This window comes from Panicum virgatum, chromosome 5K (assembly GCF_016808335.1).
Source record: "Panicum virgatum strain AP13 chromosome 5K, P.virgatum_v5, whole genome shotgun sequence".
Classification (NCBI taxonomy): Eukaryota; Viridiplantae; Streptophyta; class Magnoliopsida; order Poales; family Poaceae; genus Panicum; species Panicum virgatum.
In genome coordinates this window covers 30,727,114-30,752,303 of record NC_053140.1, presented here as the reverse complement: position 1 = coordinate 30,752,303, position 25,190 = coordinate 30,727,114, and the positions used below count along the sequence as shown (strand labels likewise).

The 25,190-nt window shown below is 46.5% G+C and overlaps 1 protein-coding gene and 1 non-coding gene across 2 annotated transcripts; both read right to left on the bottom strand.

Annotated features, from left to right (window-relative positions):
- Positions 1 to 4,084: 4,084 nt before the first annotated feature.
- Positions 4,085 to 20,223, bottom strand: LOC120709846 (ATP-dependent Clp protease proteolytic subunit-like). Its single transcript, XM_039995483.1, has 3 exons — positions 19,927 to 20,223; positions 15,236 to 15,467; positions 4,085 to 4,503 (listed from the first exon to the last, which is right to left on the bottom strand). Exons 1-3 carry the CDS (start codon positions 20,221 to 20,223, stop codon positions 4,085 to 4,087), a joined length of 948 nt encoding a protein of 315 aa, XP_039851417.1.
- On the bottom strand, positions 6,771 to 6,874 carry LOC120710950. The gene has a single exon (XR_005690117.1). It is a non-coding gene; the product is annotated as a small nucleolar RNA R71 (small nucleolar RNA).
- Positions 20,224 to 25,190: the final 4,967 nt, after the last annotated feature.

The following is a 25,190-nucleotide window of genomic DNA, read 5'->3' as shown; positions in this document are numbered from 1 at the left end:
CTTTGTGTATATCTTCTCTACAAAGTTGCAACATGAGCATAGGTCTCCAATATAATTTTGAGTAAATTCTCTTAGTGCCATATAATTTTTGGTGACTTCCCCGGTGCCATAGAAATTTTGGAATTCCCCTCAGTGCCATTGAATCTAAGAATTACGCCCTTTAGTGCCACAACCGTTAGGGAGCATTTAAATGGCTATTTTGCCCCTCTAAAAGAACGGAGTATACCATTCCATGTTCGTTTCATAGTAAAATTAATGACCGTAAACCATATAAAATTGATATACATAGATAAAGAAGACAAGTCATATTCATGTCATATTAATTACGAAATATGAGCCATAAATTTGATATTATATAATTACGGACCAGATTTTTCACTAGCAGCTTGTCATATTCATGAAACATGAGCCATAGCATTCTCATTACAAATGAGTTCATATTTTCCACAGTGGTGTAATCATAACTGCCATTAAGTGTGATGCTTACATGAACATGCAGGCAGTCGGTCTCCAGCTCTCTCTCCACCTCTCGCTCTCTCCTTGACTGCAGACCGCTCCTAGCCCTAGGGTTGGGTAGCTACGGCGCTCCGCAGCTGGCGGCCGGCGCCTAGGCTCGCCTCGATGCCTCGGTTGCTCGACGAGCAGGCGACGGTCGGCGGAGGTGCGGCGAATGGGTGGCAGTCGGTCGAGGTGCTGCGAAGGGGTGGTGGTATGCGGAGGTGCGACGAAGGGGTGTCTATATGTTAAACCTGCTCTATGGATGAAGAGTAAAAAGGGTATTTCACACCCCAAGCTGACTGCGTGGTGATTAGAGGAGCCTCTGTGGCGTGCCACGTCAGATACTCAGATTCAAGGATGAAGTTGGGCTGGTTAGGATAGTGCAGGGACTAAATTTGACGTTTTTATAGTTCATGGACCAAATTGAGTTGAGCTCCATAGTTTAGGGATGAATTTGACTATTTTCCCATACTAGCTCAGTTGGCTATTTGCATATGGTCTGTTCCAATTGTCCAATGTCCATGAGTTAATCTTGTATTTAATTAGGTAAATGGCAGATCTTTGGCTTGTCTATAAAGAACTCAAAAATCAAACTGTCAAAAAGAACGCTGGACACATATTATTCGAGTTCAAGCATTGAACTCCAATTCCAACCACCAATGAGAACATTGGTCAATTGAAAAAAAAACCTTGGGTGGAGTTTAGGCACTCAGATATCATTGATGATCTAGGAGACCGCAAAGCAATTGACGAACATCCCCCGAAATTGGGGATCAGTTAAGGAGGGCATATGCTCTTGGTGGTCCAACCCAACCTAGTAATCATAGTTTTCCTCGTAAATGGCAAAGTGGTGAATGGAGATCATTTCAGAAAACTTGGTTTGATGAATTTGATTGGCTGGAGTACATAAGTATTTCAAAAGATGCGGCTACTGCTTGAAAAATTTGGGAGTAGTAATGTATTTGAAATTTGGGAGTAGTAATGTATTTGCAAAGCAAGGGTATGTTAATTGGAAGAAAGCTAAGGATACTTTTTGAAATCACCGTAGTTGCAAGGCTCATATGGATGCTAGGCTGAAGTGTGATGACTTCGTGAACTAAAAGACTAATGCGGATAGAAAATTCGATAAAATTAACAAAGAGGAAGAAACATGGGCGGATCTACAAGGGGCTGAGGGGGCTCCAGCCCCCCTACAGCCATGAAACTCCATTGGAGCAAGAGGTGGATGGAAGAGGAGAAGGGAGGAGGAGGAAGAAGAGTGGAAAATGAGATGAAGATAGAGGTGGAAGGGGAAGAGCCCCCCTAGCAGCTTGTGCTGCGTCTGCCACTGGGAAGAAAAATGATATAAGATTCGACTGTCATCTTCTGTACATGTTGCAAGATTTCTCATAATGCAAGGTGATGCTTTTCGTGGACATGATGAGTCATCTACTTCTCTCAATAAGGGTACATTTACCGAGTTGGTTGATTGGTACAAAGACAAGGTTGAGGTAGTGAAGGATGCATATGATAAAGGTACTAAAAATTGCTATATGTTATCTCATTATATACAGAAGGACCTTACAAAATCTTGTGCAGAGGTAGTGATGGAAGAGATTATGGATGAGATTCGTGGTAGGAAATTTTCTATGCTCATTGATGAGTCTCGAGATGTATCTATAAATGAGCAAATGGTTGTGATTTTGATGTTAGTAGTTGAGACTTATTTTTTTTGTCTAATTTCATATTATGTGCTAACTTGGAATAAAACTTGATATGCAGATTTATTTGTGAATGGTGAAGGAAAGGTGTTGGAGAAATTCTTGGACTTCAGTGTAAAGAGAGATGTATAGCTGTTGCTTTCAAAAAAGCTTTGCTTGGTACACTTTCTAGCCACAAGTTAAACATCTCTATGCTTCGTGGCAGGGTTATATGACGGTTCTTCCAACATGGGAGGGGAATTTAATGGCGTGCCTAAATTGATTCAAGATGAAAATTTCTAGGCTTTTTATGTCTATTGTTTTGCTGCTGGCGCCTACCAACGCCTCTGCTGATCGCCAGCGATGACGCCCGCAGACGCCAAGGGGTTGGCAGGTATTTCATGAACCACGAATAAATTCGCAAGCGTACGGAATACTGCTGTAGGATTTTACCCGGGAGTATACCAGGGTGTCATTTATATTTCCGAGGAAGGCGGCAGTTGAAAGTGCTAAGGCTAGTTAATGAACTGATCTAGATTGGATATTCAATTGCATAAAATAGGGGTAAGATAAATAGCAGGATAGGAGGTAGTGTGACACACACAAGTTTACACTCAACTCTAAATATTGTATAGGCAGGGAGAAAGGAAAAAGTTAGCAGCTCGAGTCAAAGGTACTAGGCTAGCTATATCTATGCTTTCTTATGGTTAGATCAACAGAAGATTAAACTGATACAATAGGGAGATCGCTACTAGCTTGACGGGAGGAGCCCGAGCAAACCATACGACTCTTTGTGGACCTCCTACCCCCAATCCAAACATGGAGGATTACTGGGCACGGACAGGGATATCACCACCTACCAGTTACCTCTACAAACCATTAGAAAGGGCGACATCCAGCAAACATACTGGAGCAGTTGTTAAAGTTATAAAAAGCTAATATGTCGACCATCACAAGCATATGGCGATAATGCAACCAGATCACTAAACATATATCCGATAACTCAGAATATAAATCATGCAGATATCGGTAACCATAGTTTAAATCTATTACAAACGACCGTGAATTACACAAGAGAACTAGAGATGAACCCATACCAGAACTCCTGAGCAACTCCGGAGACTCGATTACTACTAGACTTCACCTAAACTCCACTAACCCATAGAGCTAAAACAAGAGATTGCATTGAGCTTCACTTGAGGTGTGTGTCTCATTCTTACCCCCCTCTTATATTTATAGGAGGGAGCCACATGGTGAGCTACATTAAATCGATGTTGAGGGCCAATGGGACGCCTGAAACTTTTACCTGTATATCCTTATGTTAAGTGCTCTTAACCTCTATACCCCTATTTTTTTCGATCGCACATGTATGTCCTACCGCCAACTCATCTTTACCCCTATACCCTTTTGGACAGAATGAGCACTAACAGTGCCTAACGGAGATGTGAAAAGATAATTTTGCCCTTATGTGGAGGAGGGTTGCACTGGAAAGTTTTTAACCTGTATGCCCTTATGTTAAGTGCTATTAACCTGTGTACCCTTGGGAGGTTTTAGATGGTTGAGTTCTGTGCTGTCCTGACGGTGCAATTTTTTATTTTTAATTTCAGATCTAATAAAAATAAAAAAATTCTGAAAATAAATAAATAAAAAAGAAAAACCCGTGAGGGAGGGTAATGGGGGGAGGTTGTTCACCCAAATTTTTTTAATTTCAGATATAAAAGCAATAAGAAAAGTAATATAAATAAATAGATTACAACAACAAGAACATGGAGACGCACATCATTTTTCATTCAGCAATTAGACCAACAATTAACAGCAACAAGTACTAAGTTGACTAGTTTTTATCACATAAGTACTAGGTTTGCAAACTACAATTGCCTTAAAGTACATGACCATGGGATGAAATATCACAACCAAAGAAGTAGTTCCATGCACTGCTCGATCTTATCGATGGGCTGGCGCGTGTTCTTCTGGTAGATCTTGTTGAGGCGGTCGCGCATCTTGAGGATCTCCTTGGCCTGGATGGCGATGTCAGTGGCCTGCCCCTGTGTGCCACCCGAGGGCTGGTGGATCATGACCCTGGCGTTGGGCAGGACGGGCCTCTCGCCGGGTACTTCGGCCGCGAGGAGGAGCAAGCCCATGGAGGCGGCCTGGCCGATGCAGAGCGTGGTGACGGGGCCGCGGATGTACTGCATGGTGTCGTAGGTGGCGAGGCCGGCGGTGACGACGCCCCTCGGGGAGTTGATGTAGAGGTGGACGGGCTTGAGCGGGTTCTCGGACTTGAGGAAGAGCAGCTGCGTGACGACGAGCGAGGTGGTGTCGTCGGTGTTGACGGTGCTTAAGTGCCATTTTTAACCGTCGACTATACTCAATAATAAAGGGAAACTACATGTCTTACTCACATATTTGTATCACTAACCTTGCTCCACAGTTGTTTTCGAGTTTTGTATATTTCAGAATATAACTACGCAGAAGATCGCATCCGGCGTCACCCACTTAAAAAGAGGGCCCATCTGGCAGAGCAAACGGGTGCGCCACACATAATGCATACAAGGAAAGATACGAGGGCCCACCTGTCAGCCTGCCAGAGGAGGATAAGGACGAGGGCCTGCCAGGTGGGGTCGGCCGAACCTGGCCTGGCTCCCGTCCAGGTGCATTTTGAGGAGGAGTCACCCCCAAGGCACCTGATCACCTTCCATACGTGCATTGGCAGGAAACCGACCTCTAGAGCTATAAATAGGCCTCTCCTCCACCCCCCTCAACACACACACACACACACACACACACACACACACACACTTCATTCCATTCTCTCCAAGAAGGCTCTCCTCTCTCTTGCTCTCTTAGCTAGGTAGTGGAGCTAGGCTAGTTCTTCTTTAGCGAGCAAGTCATCCTCGGAGTCGTTGAGCAATCCTCGACTCCTGGTATGGCTTTGTATCCGATTTGTCAGACTTCTATTCATAATATAGAGATATGCCATGGTTGCTTTACTATCTTGATAGTTTATCAATCCATGCTTAGTTCGTTCATGAGTTATGCAAAGGTCTTGGTTAGGCCAGATGATCCGGGTACAGATAGAGGTTCGATGTGCTTTCAGGCTTGCTCTAGTGTTTTATTTGTCCATCCGAAGGGTGGGAGACCTGGGGACACTAGAGTAGTGACTTCATACATGAGCGTGGTGCTCGGGTATGCGGGATCCTTCGGATATGACCGTGCTCCACGGTGTGACTGGGATAGACGGCAGGTGGTGACAGCCCTATCCGTCCGGCGTAACAGCGGTGTTGCGTTTAGCGTACTCCCCGACGTTCGGGTTCGGTGTAGGAGTTCATGCAAAGAGGTAACGGGACTGGATGTACTCTGGTGCGGGACCTTCTCCCCGCTATCCCATTTTCCTGGCACCTGTAGTCCTAACCATGTCCTAACATAACCCTAGCTTTGAATAGAAGCACTAGGACACCTAACCTAGCCTAAGCTCCAGCTGACTTAACGTAGAGTAGAGTAGTTCCTTTGTTTTGTTGTTTCTCTCTTTTATTCCTTCCTCTTGGAATGTGGATGTGTGCTGTGTTGCATTACCCTTATTTATTCTTTTCCTGGACTTACCCATGTTAGAGTTTTGCCTATTGCTTGAGGCACAATGTCATGGTTAATGTTAAGTACAATACCTTTGCCGCTGCCGTCCTTTGGGACACAAATAAATGACGATACCCTTACTCTCCAGGTGAAATGCTACAACGGTATATCCGTGCGCTTGCGGATCCATCTATAATCGTATTGATTATACCACGAGAGTGGCATCCCTTGGGTGCAGTTGCTAGGATGGGTTCGACGCCCTCATTTCTAGTGATTGCACTAAGAACCGCCAACAGGCAATTCTGAGGAGGTTACCAAGGTCATCGCAAACCTAGTATCGACTTAAGAAATGCCAACAAGCATTTCTGGCGCTGTTGCCGGGGACGCCATGTGAACAAGGATATTGTACTAATGTTAATCTAGGCTTTGTACTCAGGATATAGTCTTTACTCTTTCAGGCTAATGTCACTTTATGTCTTCTTTTATTTTTGATTTGAATGAAGACAGGGGTAGTGTATGGCTGGTTTCTCCTTGCCGGAAAACTACACAGACAATCCAGAGAGGCTCGTGAGAAGGGCATGACCTCGCGTCGTTCCTCCTCTCGCTATCCTCCCGACACAAGAACCCATTCAGGAAGCACCACTTGTTCTTGAGGCTATGGCTAAAAAGACTCTCTGCGAGTTCTCCGTCCCCTCCACCAACAATGTGGCCACTGGCCCCAACATCAACGTTGGGGATGTGAACTTTGAACACAAATCAAGCCTCATTAACATGGTACAGGCTAGCCCATTCAGCGGCAAGCCGAACGAGGACGCAAATGCTCATTTGCAGAACTTTCTGAAGCTCTGAGACACTGTTGTTATCCGCGGTGTCGCTGCCGACGTTGTCAAGCTTCGTCTGTTTCCCTTTTCCCTCTTGGGGAAGGCAAAATAGTGGTTTTATAAAGAAAAGGACATCGACACCTGGGCCAAATGCTCCAAGGCATTCCATGCAAAATTCTTCCCGCTGGGCAAAACAAATGCCCTGCGCGGGAAAATATCAAGTTTCCAGCAGACGGGGATGGAATCCATCCCAGAAGCTTGGGAAAGGTTGCAGGAATACATCCTGGCCTATCCTCACCACGGCATGGACGAGTGGCTCATCCTCCAAAGCTTCTACAACGGGCTCACAACAATATCTCGAGCCAACATTGATGCTGCTGCTGGAAGAGCCTTCCTCGACCTGACCATAGCCAAAGCCAAAGAATTGGTCGAGAAGATAGTCTCCAACTAGGGGTGGAGTGATGAACGACTCCAACCCCGCACGAAAGGCATGCATACCATCAAGGAGATGGATATGATCATTGCCAAGCTGGACCTCCTACTGAAGCATCTCGGCGAAAGGGCCGAATTCAAGAATCATAGAGAAAACTATGCTCGTGCCATGGAATCACACTTCACGTGCGAAGTCTGTGGCAATGAAGGACATTCGGGGGCACGACTGCCCCGAAACTCGTGAAGACTGTGCCTACCTCAACAACAACAATAGCAACGGGTACCGTCCACCACAAGGAGGCCAGGGGTGGAACCAGCCACGTCCACCTTTTCAGGGAGGTAATAACTACAATCCTTCTTATAATTCGAATTTTAATTCGAACCAACCTCCCTTAAGAGATGTTGTTCTTGACCAAGTTAAAATTAACAAAAATATAAATAAAAAGTTGTTGGCCAATGATAAATCCCTGGAAAGTTTAAATGTTAAGCTTGAAACTTTGTCTTCAACGCTCAAAAATCAGTTAAGTTTCAACAAAATGATCAAAACCCAGCTTGCACAAATTGCTGCTTCGTTACCTGCTGTTGAGAGCGGGAAGATCCCGGGGCAACCCGAGTCTCCCATTGAGAATGTTAGCATGGTGTCTACCGGACGGGGTAACTCGTCCCGGAGGCCACCATGCAATAACCATGCAGGTAGGTACAATCCTCCAAGGAACGATGTCTGGGATGGCATGGTGGCAGCAGTGCAGGAGGATCCAGGGGTCCCCATGATCAGTTGCTTGATCTACATCAAACACTTCGAGCGTTGCCTTTGCGATCTGGGGGCAAGTGTGAATATAATGCCCGAGGTAATATATGAAGCACTTGAATACCCTGCTCTTTCCCCAACAACTATGCTTGTACAGCTTGCAGATTCGACCATTCGATATCCCAAAGGGATAGCCGAACACGTTTTCGTACGAGTACGAGACTCCTTCGTCCTTCCCGACGTTGTGGTAATGGATATGGAGGGCGACCTCGGAGTCGACCTCGTACTTGGGCGACCTTTCCTAAGGTCCGCCAAGGCAAGGATCGAGTCGGAAAGGGAGAAATCCGTTTCCGTGTCGGAAGGGAGGATATGTTTTTCAGGTTCAAAAAGAGGGAAGAGCAGCGCTTCATGATCCAACAAGACAGTGAAGGGCAAGCACTCTGGAGTGCACCAGAACCCCAGCCAGAACCCTGTTGGCGCCTACCAACATCACTTGCGATGACGCCCATAGACGCCAATTTGGGGTGGCAGTATTTCATGAACCACGAATAAATCTGCAAGCGCACGGAATACCGTTGTAGCATTTTACCCGGGAGTATACCGGGGTGTCATTTATATTTCCGCAGGGAAGGCGGTGAGTGAGAAGATATATAGATTAGTTGGTGAACTCTATCTAGATTGGATATTCTCATGCATAAACAGGGGTAAAATAATAATATGGTAGGAGGTAGTGTGACACACACACAAACTACCCTCTTGGATAAATAAATAAAAGAAAGATAAAAGATGCTTTAGGCCGGGAGCAAGGCAGAAGTTGGAGCTCGAGTCAGCTGTGCTAGGCTAGCTATATCTACACTTTCTCATTGGTTAACTCGTCAGAGATTAAACTACACAACAGGGAGATCGCTATCGAAGCAACGGGAGGAGCCCGTATACCCCGGCGACTTTATGTACCTCCTACCCCCCATACCAAACGTGGAGGATTACTCGGGCTCGGACAGGGCTGTCACCACCTGCCGGCTACCTTTACAAACCGTGGGTATAGTTGACATCCAGCAACACTTAGCTAATCTAGACACCATGTCTACACTAGTAAGGGATACTCTAGTGTCCCACGCGGAGCCTCCACCCTTCGGATGGACAGACATCACACTAGTCATACGAATATTGGAGTAGTTGATAGAGTTCTGAGAACAAAAGACTAACCATCTCCAGCACAGGGCGATCATACAATGCAAGCATGGAATGATAACGCAACCATATCAAGAAGCATATATCCGATAACTCAGAACATACTTCAATCAGATATCGGTAACCATAGTCTAATTCTATTACAAACAACCGAATATTACAAGAGAGAGCTAGAGATGAACCCATACCAGAACTCTCGAGCAACTCCGGTGACTCGATGACTCCTAGACTTCTCCTAAACTCCACTAAGCCTAAAGACTATGCAAGGAATGCAAGAGAGGAGAGATGTGAGGTGTGTGGTGTGTGTGTGTGTTCTAATCTCTACCCCCCTTGTATTTATAGCAAGGAGCCACGGGGTGAAGCCATCACAACCGACGTAGGGGACCAATGGGGAGACGCCACGTGCCCTGGTTGAGGCGGTGGGGCCCACGGGCCAGGTCGGCCGACCAGGTAGGTTGGTCGGCCTGCCCGGGCCACCAACCGCCCCCAACTTCTTCTGGCAGGCTGTCTTGGGCCTCCTTGTCTGATCCACATTGGGGTTGGCCTGTCTTGACTTGTTTGAATTGGGTTCTTGCATCACTTTTGGTCCACCTGAGCCTGAATTGGTGCTCTGATAATTTTTGTGATTTTATGTCGGGCCAAAGTGAGCTTGTAACCTGCATATTAGCTTGAAAACACAACTTGCATATTCTAAAAGGTAAAGTGTGGTTTAGGGACTTTATTGGATAAGGATGCGTGTAAGAAATGCAAACTCTCATGATTTTCTGATCAAGTTGATGTCTGGAAATGATCGTTAGTGAGCGTCAACAAACCCCGACCCTTCACACCTAAAAGAAAGAAGAAGGCAAAGAAGGTGTGGCGGAAGGTCGAGAGTTCGGCCTCGTCCAGTTCTCCAGGGCGAGCCGACGAATGGTAAGAACGATGGAGAAAAGTCGTGCACGTCGGACTATAAATGACACACCCTTGCCAAAGGTAAATTGGTATTTATCTCATATTTTCTTTCTCCGTTTTTCAAAATTTTCCTTTTACCTCATTTGTTTTTCCCCACTGCATGTTTGAAATATTCAAATTTGTTTTCTGCATGCTGGAGTTTTTCTAGCACTTTTCTCTTTTCACAAAAATACCAAAAATATTTTTTGAGTTTTAAATCCTTTGGGAAAAATAATTTGGATATCTTTTCGAGCAAACTTTTGGCCGTGCACCATATTTTCAAAGTTTATGACCATTGAGGAATCACCTAGCCAAAGGGGGACACCAGGGGGCCCACCCTGGGGCCGGCCGACCCCACAGGTGGGCCGCCCCAGGGCCAACGGCTCCTAGACCCCACCTTCTCCAATGGCTACTTGACCGTTGTGCCTGGCTTCTCCTCGGGTACACTCGTCCAGATTCTTTTAAATAGAGGCCGAGAGGGGGTTGAGGAGCTCTCATGCTCACTCTCTTCACTCTCACTCCCTCTCACACATTCTTGCTCGTGTTTCCCTTGGATTTTGGCTCAAGTTTGATTGCAAGAAAACTCTCTCTCTCATTTCTTTGCTGCAAGTTTGTCTACACACTTTGCAGAACAACTTTCGGGTAAGAGTTTCATTTTCATTTCACTAATGTAACCCGAATCGAGTTGTTCTCGTTCGTTCTTGTTCATTCTTGTTGCAAGCATGAGGGGTGGAGGACGTAAGATTTCCGGAGCCCTCAAGAAGATGACGGGGTTAGGCTCGTCCCGTTCACGGGGTGAGTCAAGCTCTTGCCATTCTTCCGAACCTGCACCAACACCAACCACGATGGATTATGAGCAAGACGAACAAGAAGAACAGTTCGAGGAGCAAGCTGCAGAGCCGCAAGCCGAGGACATGGAGGTAGATGAAGATGATGCACTGTACCTCGACTTGCGAGACGACCACGAGCGTCAAGCCTACGCTATGATCAAGAATCGAAGCTTTGGTCATACCAGAGCCTTTGATCCGGACCTTCTCTAGAAAACAGGTATGTATGTTGACTTCGCTCGTGTTTGGCATGCGGTTGAATGGGATGGTTTTGTGCCCGTTGAGGAGAATGGTTCTCATCTCCTCACCATCCAGTTTCTTTGCACTCTTTGGGAGGTGGACGATGGTGTTTCTTTCCGAATTTTTGGAGTTGAATGCTATTTTAATTGGAGAAATTTCAGCCACCTCCTTTGTTTTAGCGCGCGCTTGCCAGTTTCCCTTGCAAAAGCTTGCCACGGTTTTGATCGACATGAGTTTTGGGGTTTGATTTTGGGTCAAGTTGTTCATGGCAAGTTTGCACCGCGGTGCAATGACATTCAGAATCCGACTCTTCGTTTGATGCACAAGTGGGTGGCTATCACTCTCTTTCCAAGAGATGATCCATGACAAGTGCGAAACGATGAGTTGATGATATTATACGCCGTGGTCAATAAGATCCGAATCTCCCTCGCACAAGCAATGGTTAAGCAATGGCTCACAAATTTTCGGATGACGGGTCCTATTGAATGCACTTCTTTGGTTACCCGCATCACATCAAACATGGGAATCTTAGACGGGAACCCCGTTCCTTTAATTGAGATGCCCCGTGTTATGATCAATGAGGCGTACTTGGTTCAAGGCCACACACTCAAGAAAGGCCCGAATGACTTCTTAATTTTCTTTTCACTTGGTTATGCAAATAAAATTCCGTTGCCAAACGCGGGATATCACTTGTATAACTGTCGTTCGCTAACCATCCCTCTTGTTCCACAAGAGGAGAGCCGCAGCCATAGTGTTTCTGGTCTTCCTGGCAGGGTTACAAGAAGCAGGGCCAGAAGGGAGGAACTCATGCAGCAACAATCTCAGCCTCAACCACAGCAATATGAGGCTGGAGGTTCCTCATGGCAGAGTGCCAGCTCCATCGAGTGGGCATGGCAGGCCTTAGGGCGCCGGTCCACCAGCTCCAGCTCCAGTGGACCCCTGCGACGTACAGCTTCGTCCAGAGGTTTCGCCACTCTGACTCGGCAGATGGGTGAGCTGAACATGCGTACCACCAACATCGACGAGTCGCTGGGCCAGCACATCGAGTCAACTCAGAACTGGCAGCGATACACAGGCGAGAGAATCCGTAACCTGGAGCAGTAACAGCAGCAGACCCAGGAGGAGTGGAGGGCCTACTACCGTTGGGCTGGGTTTAACCCCAACCAACAGCAGTGAGCCTGAAGCTAGCTTGGGGGAGGACCCCCACGAGAGGTACCTTGTATCAAACTCTATCTTTACTGCTTTCAAAACCTTGTATGAAACCAAACAAAAATTTGCAAAATTCTGAAAAACCATAAAAATTTGCATAACTAAAATCAAATAAAAATTGGCAAAACCTAGAAAAAACCCAAAAATATTTACTTGCTTTCCAGTATGTGTAGTAAGCATGCGTAGTTTTTCCTTGTTGAGATGATGAATAGTTGCTCTGTTAGTTCCTTTCATATGTCTAGTTACAACCTTGTGCTCTTCCTAAGTTTTGAGTTTGGTGGCTAGTTGTTCAAACCTTAAGCTTGAAACTTGTGGGTAGCAAAAAGCAGAATTCGAATCTAGGATGTTGCGGGTTATGATATGGCTGAAAAGAGTTGCTATGATCTTCTCCTATGTGATGCTTGATATCCGGAGTATTTCTTTTCAAAAATACAAAAATAAAATAAAGTTCCTCGGTGATATGCAAGTCCCATCCAAAGTCGTATGAGTTACAAGTTTGAAAAGCCTTTCCACATATGCAACTTGTCTTCTCATTGAGCTTTGTCAAATTGTTGTGACCCTTTGAGAGAATCACTTCATACGCCCATGATCAAGATCACGTACACGTCCACTCACATACTATACTTCTACACTTGGAAGATAGCAAGTACATCCACCATCCATTCACAAATAAAACTCCATGCTGTACTATGTCTATCTCTCTCCAAAGTTATCATCATAGTGTATGGGCTATACAAAAAGAAATAAAAGATGCATACCCAAAGAAGGTATGCCACATGCCCATAAGGCATGTCAAAAAAAAATTCATACCCAAAGAAGGTATGCCACATGCCCACAAGGTGTGTCAAAAAAAAAGAGAGAAAAAGAAAATATAGCCCATACCAAAAATCTTACAAGGGAGAGAGAATTCATATAAAGGAGTTTCCATCTATCATCCACCAAAAATATCCACACACTTGCACATCTTGATCAAGGCTTATGACTTGTTTCTCCTTTGGATCCGATCTTTGACTTAGCAAAATATGAGAAGCAAGTTCGCCATCATACCCTCCATACCTACAGATCCACCAAAAAGAGCCATTAGAAGTAGGATGGAAAAGAAAGGCACATAAAAAGGCCTTGGTAAGGAATGAAACACAATTTGAGCGATCCGAGAGATCACCCGAGGAACTTACAAATTTCTTTTCAAAAACTTTACAAAACCTCCGGATTGACGGTTGAACAAAGGAGTGGTAAGTGGTACTCTACAAGCTGTTCTGACCCTCAACCGCCAAAGATGAGGATGATGCTATAAGCCCCATAGGAGTAAGGTAAAAGGTATGAACAAGGCCAACTTAGTCAGAATAAAGGTAAGAACACTCGGTTGTGCCTTGGGCATAAGTCAGGAATGCGACATTGCAGCAACTCCTAATCAACAACCTATGTCTAAAACTTTGCTCGGGATGAGCAAAGGGCTAGCTTGGGGGAGTTGTTGATAGTGCTTAAGTGCCATTTTCAACCGTCAACTATACTAAATAATAAAGGAAAACTACATGCCTTACTCACATATTTGTATCACTAACCTTGCTCCACAGTTGTTTTCGAGTTTTGTACATTTCAGATGAGCAGGAGCGAAATAAGAAGAAAACACGCAGCAGACACCACATAACTAGGCAGAAGATCGCATCTGGCATCACCCACTTACAAAGAGGGCCCATCTGGCAGAGCAAACGGGCGCGCCACGCATAATGCATACAAGGAAAGATACGAGGGCCCACCTGTCAGCATGCCAGAGGAGGATAACGACGAGGGCCTGCCAGGTGGGGTCGGCCGAACCTGGCCTGGCTCCCGTCCAGGTGCACTTCGAGGAGGAGTCACCCCCAAGGCACCTGATCACCTTCCATACGTGCGTCGGTGGGAAACCGACCTCTAGAGCTATAAATAGGACTCTCCTCCACCCCCTCAACACACACACACACTTCATTCCATTCTCTCCAAGAAGGCTCTCCTCTCTCTTGCTCTCTTAGCTAGGTAGTGGAGCTAGGCTAGTTCTTCTTTAGCGAGCAAGTCGTCCTCGGAGTCATTGAGCAATCCTCGACTCCCGGTATGGCTTTGTATCTGATTTGTCAGACTTCTATTCATAATATAGAGATATGCTATGGTTGCTTTACTATCTTGATAGTTTATCAATTCATGCTTAGTTCGTTCATGAGTTATGCAAAGGTCTTGGTTAAGCCAGATGATCCGGGTATGGATAGAGGTTCGATGTGCTTTTGGGTTTGCTCTAGTGTTTTAATTGTCCATCCGAAGGGTGGGAGACCTGGGGACACTAGAGTAGTGACTTCATACACGAGCGTGGAGCTCGGGTATGCGGGATCCTTTGGATATGACCGTGCTCCACGGTGTGACATTTAGACGGCAGGAGGTGATAGCCCTGTCCGTCCGGCATAACAGCAGTGTTGCGTTTAGCGTACTCCCCGACGTTGGGGTTTGTTGTAGGAGTTCATGCAAAGAGGTAACAGGACTTTATGTACTCCGGTGCGGGACCTTCTCCCCGCTATCCCATTTTCCTGGCACCTGTAGTCCTAACCATGTCCTAACATAACCCCAGCTTTGAATAGAAGCACTAGGACACCTAACCTAGCCTAAGCTCCAGCTGACTTAACGTAGAGTAGAGTAGTTCCTTTGTTTTGTTGTTTCTCTCTTTTATTCCTTCCACTTGGAATGTGGATATGTGCTGTGTCGCATTACCCTTGCTTATTATTTTCCTGGACTTACCCCTGTTAGAGTTTTTCCTATTGCTTGAGGCACAATGTCATGGTTAATGTTAAGTACAATACCTTTGCCGCTGCCGTCCTTTGGGACACAAATAAATAATGATACCCTTACTCTCCGGGTGAAATGCAACAACGGTATATCCATGCACTTGTGGATCCTTCTATAATTGTATTGATTATACCACGAGAGTGGCACCCCTTGGGTGCAGTTGCTAGGATGGGTTCGGCGCCCACATTTCTAGTGATTGCACTAAGGACCGACAATAGGCAATTCTAGGGTTGTTACCATGGTCATCGCAAACCTGGTATCGACTTAAGAAATGCCAACAGTCGGCGATGAGGCCGTGGAAGCAGACAATGCGCTCCTTGAGCAGGCGTGACAAGATGTCATAGGCGCGCTCCCTGCGGGAGGTTGTCTCGATGACCATGGGGACGAGGCCGTACTCGCGGAGCGGGGAGAACCCCTCCGACTGGGGCGGCTGGTAGGGCGACAAGGAGAAGAAGGCCCGCGGGGGCGACGCCGCGACGAGCCGGCACGGCCCGAGCCCGGCGGGGCCGGGGCTAGGCTAAGCGAGGCGGGCCTAGGCAGTGGCCGGAGGCGGGGCGGGCCGGAGGGCGTCGGCCAGCGGCGGGGGCCTTCGGAGGGGGGCGGCCGGCGGGGGGGGGGGGGGAGGGATGGGGGGGAGGCCACGGCCGGTGGCGGCAGGTGGGTTCGTCGGGGGCCTCTCCTGATCCGATCCGATCGGGGAAGGAGGTCTGTTTTTTTACTTGAGAATATGAGTAAAGAGGTACCAGGGGCAATAGGGTCATTTTTATTGTTGAGTCCCACCTGTCAGGGCTTTGCTCCCGTTATCTTCTAGCAGAACATGGACAGAAGGGTATAGGGATAAAGATGAGTTGGCGGTTGGGCATACAGGTGCGACTAAAAAAATAGGGGTCTGGAGGTCAAGAGCACATAACATAAGGATATACATGTAAATGTCTCCTAAAAAGTTCAGTCGCACCTGCATGCCCTTGCACAAACTTTTTTTGACCTGTGTACCCTTTTGGACAGAATGGACACTAACAGAGTCTGACAAAGGTGGAGAAATACAGTGGGGGTCAGTGCAATAGAGCAGAAAGACCGTGCGAGGGTGCGGGCACCTGTGACCAGTCAAACAAAGAGCTGCGGGTCGGCACTATGTCTGCCAAGGAATATCCAGTATCGCTTTATGTCGTACCCAGGGGGGAGTGCACTAACCACACAGACTGTATCCATAGCGGACGGACAGAGCTGTCACCACCTGCCGTCTACCCCACAATACCAGCTGAGCATGAGACAAACAAAGGTAATCTAAGGCCCAGACACCACGCCTATGCCTTCGATTACTACTCTAGAGTTGCGCAGGGTTATCCCGTCTTTATCAGGGGCCCTCTTCTAGAGTATCCTCTACGAGAACAGACGATGAACCCGCGAACGAATGAGAACAAAAGAATAACTTTACTAGAACTCACCGAATAGAAGAACCTGGATATGTACTCCAAATGTACCATATCCGTAGAGGTACAGAGCCGAAGAGATGCCGACCAGTCTGGCTCTTCTCCGCACTCCTTCCTCACACACTCCCTAGGCTAATGATACAAAGAGGTGGAGCCCCTCTACTCTTCTCCTTCACATATGAAATGGTGTGTGTTGTGAGAGGTGGAGGGAGCTCCCTTTTATAGTCTTTAGGGTCGGTTCCCGCCAAAAGCATATATGGAAGGTGATCAAGAGGAGTAGGGGGCACGCCACGTCGAAGTGCACCTAGACGGGAGGCCGGCCAGGTTCGGCCGACCTAGGGGGGTCGGCCGGCCCCACCTGGTCGCCTCTCGTCCTTATCTTCCTCGTGGAGTCTGATCTGTGGGCCCATGTCAAGATCCCGTGGTGCATTTGCCTTGGTTCCCCTGTTTGCTCTGACATGTGGGCCCTCCTTGTAAGTGACACGTTTCAGTGTGGATCTTTTGTGCATTTTCCTCGTGTTCACTTGTGTTTTCCCTCCTTTACAGATGTGGATGCCTGTAGAGGACAATTCACCAAAACTCGCGGAAATGGTTAGTTGTAAGCCCTATATCTACGTTTCGTGATTTTTTTGGTGAAAAGCTGCAAGAGTTGATGGTCGAAAACGACACTTAAGGACCATCAACAACACCCCCACACTTAGTCCTTTGCTCATCCTCGAGTAAAGTTTGAAGGACCAAGGTGGATGCTACTCCTTGAATTCAACCTGTATACAAGTTATTCCAAGCTTCTTCTTATCCTTGTGAATTTTTGTCTGGCTACCATGCAGTCTTGGGTAATTGAGAAATGGAACGACTCAGAATTCAGGCTCTTAGCTCTTCCTGCTTAGCACTTGGAGATTTTTATTTTGAAAACAGAAAGATAGCCTTGCTCCTCAAATTACTCTCTAGATCACTCTTTTTGTTTTATATCCTCACCAAGGCAAAGATGCTGCCGTCCTTTTCCTACCATCTACTCAGGCTTATGTGGGGCTTAGGGTAGGAGTGGAGAGGCATGTTTGCCTTGCTTGTATTGCTGAGTCGAAAACAAGATCCGAGCAGAAACGAGTCATACAACCTGATCAAGATGTGTAAGTGTGTGGACTATTTTGGTGATTCATGGATGAACTCCTTTTGCCTGACTCTTTCTCCCTTTGTTAATTTCAACCGTGAGCTATCAACATTTTTTTGACATGCCTTTGCAAGCATGTGGCATAGCTTCTTTGGGTATGCATCTTTTCTTTTCTCTTTTTTTTTTTTGACATACTCCATGAGCATGTGGTCTACCTTCTTTGGGTAGACATCTTTATTTTCTTTTTGCATAGCCCAAGTCGTTTTGGAGAGCAAGGTCATAGAGTTCTTATTTTTGTGGATGGATGTGGCGACTATCTCCCAGTGTGGAAGTATAGTATGTGTACGTGATCTTGATCAAGAGAGCATGACAAATCTCTAACAGGGGTCGAAGAATTTGACAAAGCTCAAAGCAAAGGTAAACAACATTTGAATGTTGAGCATGAAAACTTGTCTTTGGCTTTGGTAGGAATTCATGATAATTTGAGGAGTCAAGCTATATTTATTTTAACTTTTGAAAAAGAAAACAAGTGCTTTTGCAAGGAAGAGCATGATGCCATCAAACCGAGTCATATCTCATTGATCAATTACTTAGAAAGCATGGGGTCCCTATAGGAGTTTATTCACAAGGTTAAAAAGAAAGCTAAGAATAAAATGCATGCAAGGTTTTATATTTTTTTTTGAAAGCATAAGGAGTTTGTGATTTTTCTGCGAAGAAATTCATTGAATTTAAATGAATGCAGGGAGGTTTAAGGATTTGGAGACGCAAACCAACGATCTGGAGCTGGGTGGAGTCGAGTGGGCTTCACCAGGGGCCGGCCGACCCATGGGTTCGGCCGCCCCTGAGGTGGGCCCTCTCGCCCTCCTCCTTTGCGTGCTGGTCGTGCCAGTTTTGTGTCGCATTTTTGCGAGGTGCATCCCCCACACTTGTTTCTGTGCCTGTACAAAATCTCAAGACAAAATATGGCACAAATAAAAAGGGAACTCTACCGGATTGGAATCCGGGGAGCTCAAACTTTATTATATTGAAATAAAAGGGTGCTTATTACATGATGCAAAGGTAAACTCAAGAACTAAACATGAAAAGTAAATGCACCCTGTCGTGTGGTGGAGGCATACACCTAAGCGATGTCCTTACCCTTCTCCAGGCGTGAGATCCTGGAGCTGAGGCCATGGCAGAGGGTATTGAGGTCGTCTTTGACCAATTTCAGCTCTAAGGACAACTCCGCCAGTTGGTCGCCCTGCTTCTGGTTTTCTTTCTTTAACGCAACTATAGTCTTCAGAAGCTGGACAACCTTAGGCCCCTTTAGGACCTTCTCGTCCTCACTCTCGTACTACCCCCCAGGATGTGTGATGGGAGGAGGAGTTAGGTGCCTTTTCACCCTTTTAGGGGTGGATGCAACGGATTCGGCCTCTCCCTTCTCCTTGGGGGAGAGCGCGGGAAAGAGGCCCTTACCGTACCCCCTCTCCGAGAGTCCAGACTCCTACGACCCTAAAACGTTTTGGAGTGTTGTCACTAACGGGGGTGAGAGAGGTGGTGTAATGGTGGCTAACTACGTCGCCACTTTTGTTCCTCACGGTGTAGGCGTGTTGCATCCCTTCCTCCATGGGCATTGGAGGCGTCGGGTCGGTGAAGAGGCGAACGACGACATCCTTTGGGCGAAGTTCGCCCGTCGTTGGCCTCGGTGTAGTTCCTGGGCGCCCTCCCCTGCCCCTCCGGGTAGTGGACTTCTTGATGGTGAGTCATGCCGAAGGGGAGGCCGAGGGGCCTCCTCCCTGGTTCGGCCGAACCAGGGGGTCGGCCGCCCCCTCCTCGGCGCCCCTCGGCTCCATCTTCCTCCCAGATGGTGGCATGATTGCTAGCGGTGTTGTGGCAATGTGCATTGCCTCTTCTTCTACTGCTGGACTTGCTAGAGCTTGATTGGCTGGAGACGGCTCGCCGTTGAGGCCATACGTGGACTCGGACCCAACGAACGGGATGATGGATTTTCCGGCCATGGTAATGGTGATTTGCAGGTGAAAAGAGGCTGAGGAAGAGTGGAGTGATTGGACTTTGGATGAATGAGAAGAAGGAGAGGAGAGGAGATGAATTTAAAGGGAAGAGAGGATCAAAATGGTGCCAAACCTTCCGAAGTTCAGCGTCTCCACACAAGGAAACATGAAAAGGGATGTTGGAGGGTTTAAATTTCAAAGGTTCAGCACCAACGGCCACGAGATGTGGCCGGCCGACCCCTAGGTTCGGCCGCCCCCCTCTGGGCTCTACTGGGCCCCAGATTCTTCGTGTGGGCTTCTAAGGTCGTGGGCTAGGTGATCAGGTAGTGCATGAGCTTCATTTCTACAGAGAAGATGTGTAGAATCGAAATCTACTAACTTAATTTCATTGAAAACTTCACCGGGTCGGAAAGGTTCATGAAAAAGTTTAAGCCGATGGCCATTTACCTTGAAGTACTCACCGTCATCATCCTGGAGTGTGATTGCCCCGTGAGAAGATGTGTTGACGACGGTGTACGAGCCCTTCCATTTGCTGCGAAGTTTTCCTTCTCCGAAGAGTTTTACCCTGGAATTGAACATTAATACCTTGTCACCTGGCTTGAACTCCTTGGGGTTGATCCTCTTGTCGTGCCATCTTTTGGTATGATCCTTGTATAACTTGGCACTATGGTATACCTTTTCTCTCCATTCCTCTAACTCTGCCAGCTGCATTTGTCTATTCCTCCCAGCAAGCTTGTAGTCCATATTCCATTTCTTAATGGCCCAGTGGGCCTGTGCTCAAGCTCAACTGGGAGATGACACGTCTTCCCGTAGACCAGTTGATATGGTGACATGCTGATGGGGGTCTTATATGATGTTCTGTATGCCCAAAGTGCATCAGGTAGCATATTCTTCCATCCTTTACCCATTTCGTTCATCGTTTTCTGCAGAATACTCTTGATTTGCTTGTTAGAAGTTTCTGCCTGTCCACTGGTCTGAGGGTGGAAGGGTGTAGCAATGTTGTGTCTTGCGCCAAGTTCTTTTAGGAAGCGACGGAAGGTCTCGTCGATGAAATGGGACCCCCCGTCACTTATAACCATCCTTGGTATTCCGAAACGAGGGAAGATGATTTCATGAAACATCTTCCTCGCATGCTTGGCATCTACAGCTCGGCAGTGTAACGCTTCCACCCATTTGGAGACGTAGTCCACAGCAACCACTATGTACTCACAATCATGGGACTTTAGGAATGGTCCCATGAAGTCAATACCCTAGACATCGAATAGTTCAACTTGGAGATTGTATGTGAGGGGCATTGCATTGCTAGCAGTGATGCCTCCCTACAACTGGCATCTTCGGCACCTTCGAATAAATTCTCTGGTGTCTTCATACATTGTGGGCCAGAAGAAACCACTTTGCCAAATTCTTGCTTGTGTTCTGAAAGCTCCAAAGTGGCCTCCATACGCTGCAGTATGGCATTTCTCTATGATCTGTACCCCTTCTGCTGTAGGGACACATCTCCTCAATAATCCATCCGTACACACCCTGTACAGATATGTTGGATCCCAAAGGTGACGTATGCTCTCGAAGATCAGCTTTTTCTTGTTTTCCCCAGGTGGTACATAACCTGTAACCATGAAGTTCACAATGTTTGCGTACCATGGGTTGGAGTCCGTCTCCTTGAACAACATGCCGTCGCGTAGAAGTCATTGATTGGTGGTTCCTGCAACTTTTATTTCAAGGTCAAATTCTTGGAGTAAGAGAATCCACCGAATCAAACGGGGCTTAGCATCTTTCTTGGTGAGCAAATATTTCAAAGCTGCATGGTCAGTATAAACAATAACCTTTGCTCCAACCAAGTAAGATCTAAACTTATTAATAGCAAAAACAACTGCAAGGAGCTCTTTTTCAGTAGTGGCATAATTTAATTGTGCTCCTGTTAGAGTTCTGCTAGCATAGGCAATTGCATGATGCTTCTTATCTTTGGTTTGGCCTAGGACCGCACCAACGGCATAGTCACTAGCATCACACATTATTTCGAACGGGAGGCTCCAATCTAGGGGTTGAATGATTGGAGCTGAGATGAGTACCTTTTTTAGGATTTCAAAGGCGCGAAGGCACTCATCCGTGAATTCGAAGGGCGCATCCTTAGCTAAAAGGTTTGTAAGGGGTCTAGCGATCTGAGAGAAATCTTTAATGAAACGGCGATAGAACCCCGCATGACCCAAGAAGCTACGGATCCCCTTGGCGTTAACTGGATGTGGGAGACGTTCTATAACATCGATTTTTGCTTTGTCCACCTCAATCCCCCTCTCGGACACAAGGTGTCCAAGGATGATGCCTTCGCGGACCATGAAATGACATTTTTCCCAATTCAGCACCATGTCCTTTTCGTGGCATCGCTGCAAGACCCTATCTAAATTTTTGAGACAATGATCAAAAGTTTTTCCATAGACGGAGAAATCGTCCATGAAAACTTCCATGATTTCCTCGATCATGTCTGAAAAGATAGACATCATGCACCGCTGAAACGATGCGGGAGCATTACAAAGCCCGAAAGACATCCTCCGATAAGCATAGGTTCCGTATGGGCAAGTAAATGTGGTCTTGCTTTGATCATCAGGGTGGAAGGGAATTTGGTGATAACCGGAATACCCATCAAGGAAACAAAAGAAAGAATGCTTGGCCAACTGCTCTAACATTTCGTCAATGAAGGGCAGCGGAAAGTGGTCTTTCTTTGTGGCCGAGTTAAGTTTCTGATAGTCTATGCACATCCTCCACCCCGTGACAGGTCTTTGAGGTATGAGTTTGTTCTTGCTGTTCTGAAAGATCGTCATACCTCCCTTCTTTGGTACAACTTGTACCGGGCTCACCCACTCGCTATGTGGCACAGGATAAATGATCCCGGCGTGCAAGAGTTTAAGGACCTCTTTCTTAATGACATCTCTCATCGTGTTGTTTAGCCTACGCTGAGGCTCCCTAGAAGGTGTGCAGGTAGAGTCAATAGGGATACGATGAGTGCAGAGGGTAGGACTGATCCCTTTTAGGTCCTGGAGTGAATAGCCAAAGACGGATCTATGCTTTTTCTAATACGGCTAAGAGTTTAGCTGTCTCCTCATCGGAAAGGTGACTACTAATGATAACAAGAGTTTGTGTGTCACTATTGAGGAAAGCATAGCGAAGACCGTCGGGAAGGACTTTTAGTTCTATTGGAGGTTGTGTCGGCTTCTCGTGAATGGGCAGTTCGAGTTTTTCCTCTAATTCGTCCTCTTCTTGGATGAAGAGTTCAGCATCTTTTTCTAAAGAGGGTTTAGAGTCATCATCTGGCATGACAGCCAGCACCTCCTCAATTGGTCCTTCTTGGAGAACAGATTCGGCCATGGAGTTTTTTGCTTGGCCTATAGGCAAAGTGAATGGTTTTCCCCCAAGAGACACCTGAAGTTCTCCTAGATTAAGAACATCTACGAAGAGCTTTTCTACGGGATGCCCTATCAAGAAGTCGAAGTCCTGGACTTCGAAGACATGGAAGTCTAGAGCAATCTTCGTTTCCCTGTGCCAAACTGGCACTTCGTGCATAATCCCAATCCCCTTAATGTGGAACGTGGCCCAGTTCTAAGGATTTTGTAGTTGGAGTAACACGTCTTTCGCCTAAGCGATCAGAAGCGAACAAAACAGAACTAATGTTTACTCCAACCGTGGGATTGTAAAGAGCCATGACTGCAGTCCCTTCTCTAGAACATGGAATAGTTAAGGAGGGGGCATGAAATTGGATTATTTCGGAAGATGTTTCCCCTTCCTGTACCCATTCATTGCTCATGATAGCGGTCACCCTTTTTACGGTCTCTCTAAGGGAAGCCTAATCGAGACCGCCCGATGGGTCTAAAGGGACTGGAGGCCTTTTTTGGAGGGGATATAATGTGGTATTGCCAAAGTCATAGAATATATCCTCCTCAATGTTAAACGGGAATTCCGGAGGCAGAATTTCTTCCTCCTCCGGGTCTTCTGGTTCAGGGGAAGGTCTGGCCGATAATTCGTCATGGGTTACTAAAGAGTGAATGGGCTTAGCTATCGAAACTTCCTCCTGGCTTGAAGGTTGTACTACTGGGAGGGGTTCTGTGAAGGAGGTGTTCTCCAGAATACGATCCAGGAGTGCCACCCCTTCGAAAGTGGTTTTATAGGCGAAAGATCCTCCAGCGGTGATATCAAGCTGTTGGGATGTGTCATTGTTCAGCCCCAACTAGAAGTGCTGAAGCAGCACATGGTCGGGAATGGCCTGACGAAAGTCGAGGATTTCTTTATGCAGGGAAGCGATATGAGAAATAGGGAAGAATGTGAGACAGAACCTGTTCCGCAATTCCTCCCATTCTCCGTTTACCTTTTCTACATTATGGGTGTACCATTGTTTCGCTTTCTCAGCAAGGGAGAAAGGAAATAACTTCCACCGAAATGTTTCTTGTGCCATGCCTGCAATGGACAAGCAAGAACACATTTGCTCGAACTCTCGTAGGTGATGGTAGGGATTTTCTAGCTCCTATCCTGAGAAGGGTTGTTCCCGGACCATGGCTATAAAGCCAGGGCGGAGTTCAAAGGCTGAAGCTGTGATTGGCTTGGATGACTGTGGTGGCTCTAAGAACTCGCCCAAGGGAGCAGAGAGTTGGTGGATAGAAAAGGTATCCATGGAATAAGTATAAAAAGTGAAGAAAGAATAAAAGAAAGGATACACGAGCAACTAGGTTCGAAGACAGCTACGGCAACCGTTCCCCGGCAACGGTGCCAGAAATGCTTGTTGGTATTTATTAACTCTTACAGAGGAATCCGCAAGCGCACGGAAATACCGTTGTAGTACTTCACCCGGGATTATTCAGGGTATCGTATTTTCCACGAGGAACGGGTGCGTAACTGTCTTCTATCTAGATTACCCCGAAGAAGATAAGAGATAAAGAGACCTTAGGGTAGTGTGATTCTGATCTATGGATAGGTTCAAGCGAAGATACACTAATGTTTCCACTCGAACACTTCAGGCACCGGTTTGACCCTGGTCTGCCAAGGAATATACGGTATCGCTCTATGTCGTACCCAGGCGGGGGGGGGGGGGGGGAGTGCACTAATGTTGACGCTCCTTAGAGCGCCAATTTACGTACCGCAAGCGCACAGATCGTGTAGCTTTTCCCTTAGAGTATTCCCCCAAGGTTTATCAATCCACGGAACAAGTGTATTACTATGCTTAACTAAGCACTAATGATGTTGGTAAAAAGGTCTATATTGAATGATTGAGTGTGAAATAGATCTAATCTAACCAATCTAATCTAATCTAGACTAGTGAGCAATGGTAGGTGTGTGCACAAGATATGAAGAGTATTTGTCCATAGGGTCTAGGATCACTAGAGATGTAATCGCCAAGCAACGAAGAATGGATCTAATCTACCAAAGGTGTGTTCCAAGATCAAAATCTTTCCCTCCCGCATACTGTCACTACACGAGGATAATCGGTAACGAATCAACAAAAATACGATAGTTGATGTAATCTAAGTAAACCATGCAAGAGCAAAGCAAACCCAAAGCCAAGTCGCGAACTATTAGGCATCAAAGCATCATCAACAAGAATCGTGATAGATCAATCTCATAAAGGATTTGGCAATTACAACTCAAGATCTCCTTACAACCCCATGAACAAACGAGGACTTTACCCCATGAAGCTAGGCGAAGCGTAGTCGATCATGGTGACGAAATCT

Excerpts from the sequence above, each read along its gene's own strand:
- LOC120709846 (XM_039995483.1), bottom strand. The coding sequence starts at position 20,223 with ATGGACTACAAGCTTGCTGGGAGGAATAGACAAATGCAGCTGGCAGAG. Across the intron at positions 15,468-19,926 it reads ATGACGGTGAGTACTTCAAG|CCTAGCCCCGGCCCCGCCGG; the intron begins GTAAATGGCCAT and ends CGCCTCGCTTAG. Across the intron at positions 4,504-15,235 it reads CTGCTTCCACGGCCTCATCG|CCGACGACACCACCTCGCTC; the intron begins CCGACTGTTGGC and ends GCACCGTCAACA.